The 2,335-nt window shown below is 62.1% G+C and overlaps 1 protein-coding gene across 1 annotated transcript; it reads right to left on the reverse strand.

Moving 5' to 3' along the window:
• Positions 1 to 857: 857 nt before the first annotated feature.
• On the reverse strand, positions 858 to 1,526 carry CALML3 (calmodulin like 3). Its single transcript, XM_032881660.1, has one exon. The coding sequence runs from the start codon at positions 1,509 to 1,511 to the stop codon at positions 1,062 to 1,064; it is 450 nt and encodes a 149-aa protein (XP_032737551.1). The 5' UTR covers positions 1,512 to 1,526; the 3' UTR covers positions 858 to 1,061.
• Between the last annotated feature and the right edge of the window lie 809 nt (positions 1,527 to 2,335).

Consider the following 2,335-nt stretch of genomic DNA (forward strand, 5'->3'; position numbering starts at 1 on the left):
CCGGCACCCGGGGGAGCCTGCGGGAGGGGCCGCTCGCTTCCCGCAGACGTGCTGCTGGCGGTCAGCCGGCGACTGTCCCCAGGCCGGAAACCCCGGCTGTCCGACCACCGGGGATGGAAACGCGCGGCCGGTGCCTTCTCACCTGTAATCCGCTCAGGGCTCCAGGGGCTCTACTGACTTCCCCATTTTATTTGAAATAAGCATTGAAGATTTGCCTTCTGTAGGCTTTACTCTTTCACTATGTTCTCCAACGCAAGGTTTCATGGCCTTTTCAGAAACCACGACAATGCAGGTCCTGCCCCGTCTAGACCCCGGATGGAGAGAGGCTCATTACAGGGGGAAGCGGAACAGAAGGAGCCATGACGGGGACGCGAGCATTTTATTACTCCCCCACACTTCCCTCTCCCTCCCGCTCCAATTTCCTTCCATGAAGCTGAACGCAAACGTGTTACAACTGACACCAGATTTATTCCAAGCGGCAAAGGATGAATCAGACAAGCGAGCACTAGCGGAAAGGGGGTGCTCTTTCTCGGGAAACCTGATCTCAAGTGCCGACACCTCCAGCAGCCCCCCTCGCCCAGGCCAGGTCCCTCCCACCCGCCCCAGTCCAGCGGCACATGGAGCCCTCAGGCCACGGAGGCTCCGGAACCCCTCCCCCAGCTCTGGGGGCTAGGGACCCGGCCCCAGTGCTGAGTGCCCTACAGGGGTCCAGCCCAGGGCTCTATGATGTCACCCTGCACCTCCCCAGGTGGCTGGCCGGTGGGACTGCACTGGTCCTCTGTTCACTGTCCAGGCAGAGTGATGCTGCTGCTGCTCCGGAGTGGCAGAAGCACCTGGTGTCTGTTGGGCTTGGGGGAGGCGTGGCCCGGCTGGGAAGGGGGGGAGGGGTGGCAGGAAAAAGGCAACAAAGGGAGGTGCACAAAGATGGGCGGAATCACCTGGAACGGAGAAGCTGCGGAGCCCAGAGGGGCCGGAGGGATGCGGGGAGCACGGCCGGCCCCGGGTTAACGCAGCAAAGCCCTGCAGCCAGGTGTGGGGGCCACAGTGCCAGGCCGGGCTCCTCACTTGGAGACCAGCATGTGGACGAACTCCTCGTAGTTCACCTGCCCGTCCCCGTCCACGTCCGCAGCCCGGATCATCTCGTCCACCTCCTCGTCGCTCAGCTTCTCCCCCAGCCTGGTCATCACGTGCCGCAGCTCAGCGGCGCTCACCAGGCCGTTGCCGTCCTTATCGAAGACGCGGAAGGCCTCGCGGATCTGGTCCTCACTGTCCCTGCCCTTCAGCTGCCTGGCCATCATGCCCAGGAACTCGGGGAAGTCCACGGTGCCGTTGCCGTCGCGGTCGATCTCGCTTACCATGTCCCGCAGCTCGGCCTCCGTGGGGTTCTGGCCTAGGGAGCGCATGACGGTGCCCAGCTCCTGGGTGGTGATGACGCCGTCCCCGTCCTTGTCAAACAGGCAGAAGGCCTCCTTGAACTCAGCCACCTGTTCCTCGCTTAGCTGGTCGGCCATGGAGGCTGGGTGGTGGCTGCTCCGGTGGCGGTGGCTGTGGCGGTGGTGGCCGGTGGAGCCGCAAGACAGGTGGCGGAGTGTGGGGCGCCGGCTGGCTGGCCGTCTGGCCCGGGCTTGACTGGCGGGCGCTTAAGAAGGAGCCGGGCTCTCACTCACATGCGGACTCCCCGCCCCGTGGTTGCCCCAGGCCGGGTGCTGTTGGAACAGGAGTCCGGCACCAGGAACCAGGCTGGCCGAGGGTTGAGCGGACGCCAGCACCAGTGTGTGTGTGTGCTTGTGTGTGCGTGTGCATGCATGCACGTGTGTGTGTGTGTGTGTGTGTGTGTGTGTGTACGGCTCCCTGCCCACCGCACTGGGAGCCGGCAGGAACCCCCGCAGGACACCCACAGGGAGGGCAGCCTGCCCAGCCCGCCAGAGACTGGTTTGGGCTGTTCCTTCTGGAATCACCCCTGTCCTGTCTTCAGACCCTTCAGCTCAGAGAACAGCCAGCCTCCCTTCTGTGGCAGTTCTGGGAGGGATGAAAGGCAGAAGTTGCCTTTGTCTGAAGGGAACTTCCTCCCCCTGTCTTTGCTCTCCAAAGCCTGAAAGCCTCCAGGTTCCCAAAAGGGTTTTCAGAGAAGGAACAATGTTCTCTTCTTCAAGAGGAAGCAGACTGTCTTCTTATCTTCAGAAGAAACATGACTGGAGGCGGATTTCCCCCAACTCCTTCATTCCTATGTATGGACTGAGGGCCTATTCTGTGCATGGACTGTTCTAGAAGCTGGGACCAGAGCCACAAATGAGACAGGCAGCTCCCAGTCCTCCAGAAATTTCTTTTCCCTCTG

This window comes from Lontra canadensis, unplaced genomic scaffold, assembly GCF_010015895.1.
Source record: "Lontra canadensis isolate GAN:19392208 unplaced genomic scaffold, GSC_riverotter_1.0 scaffold76, whole genome shotgun sequence".
Lineage (NCBI taxonomy): Eukaryota > Metazoa > Chordata > Mammalia > Carnivora > Mustelidae > Lontra > Lontra canadensis.

Bases quoted from the DNA above. Each gene is read 5' to 3' on its own strand.
- CALML3 (XM_032881660.1), bottom strand. From the start codon at position 1,511: ATGGCCGACCAGCTAAGCGAGGAACAGGTGGCTGAGTTCAAGGAGGCC.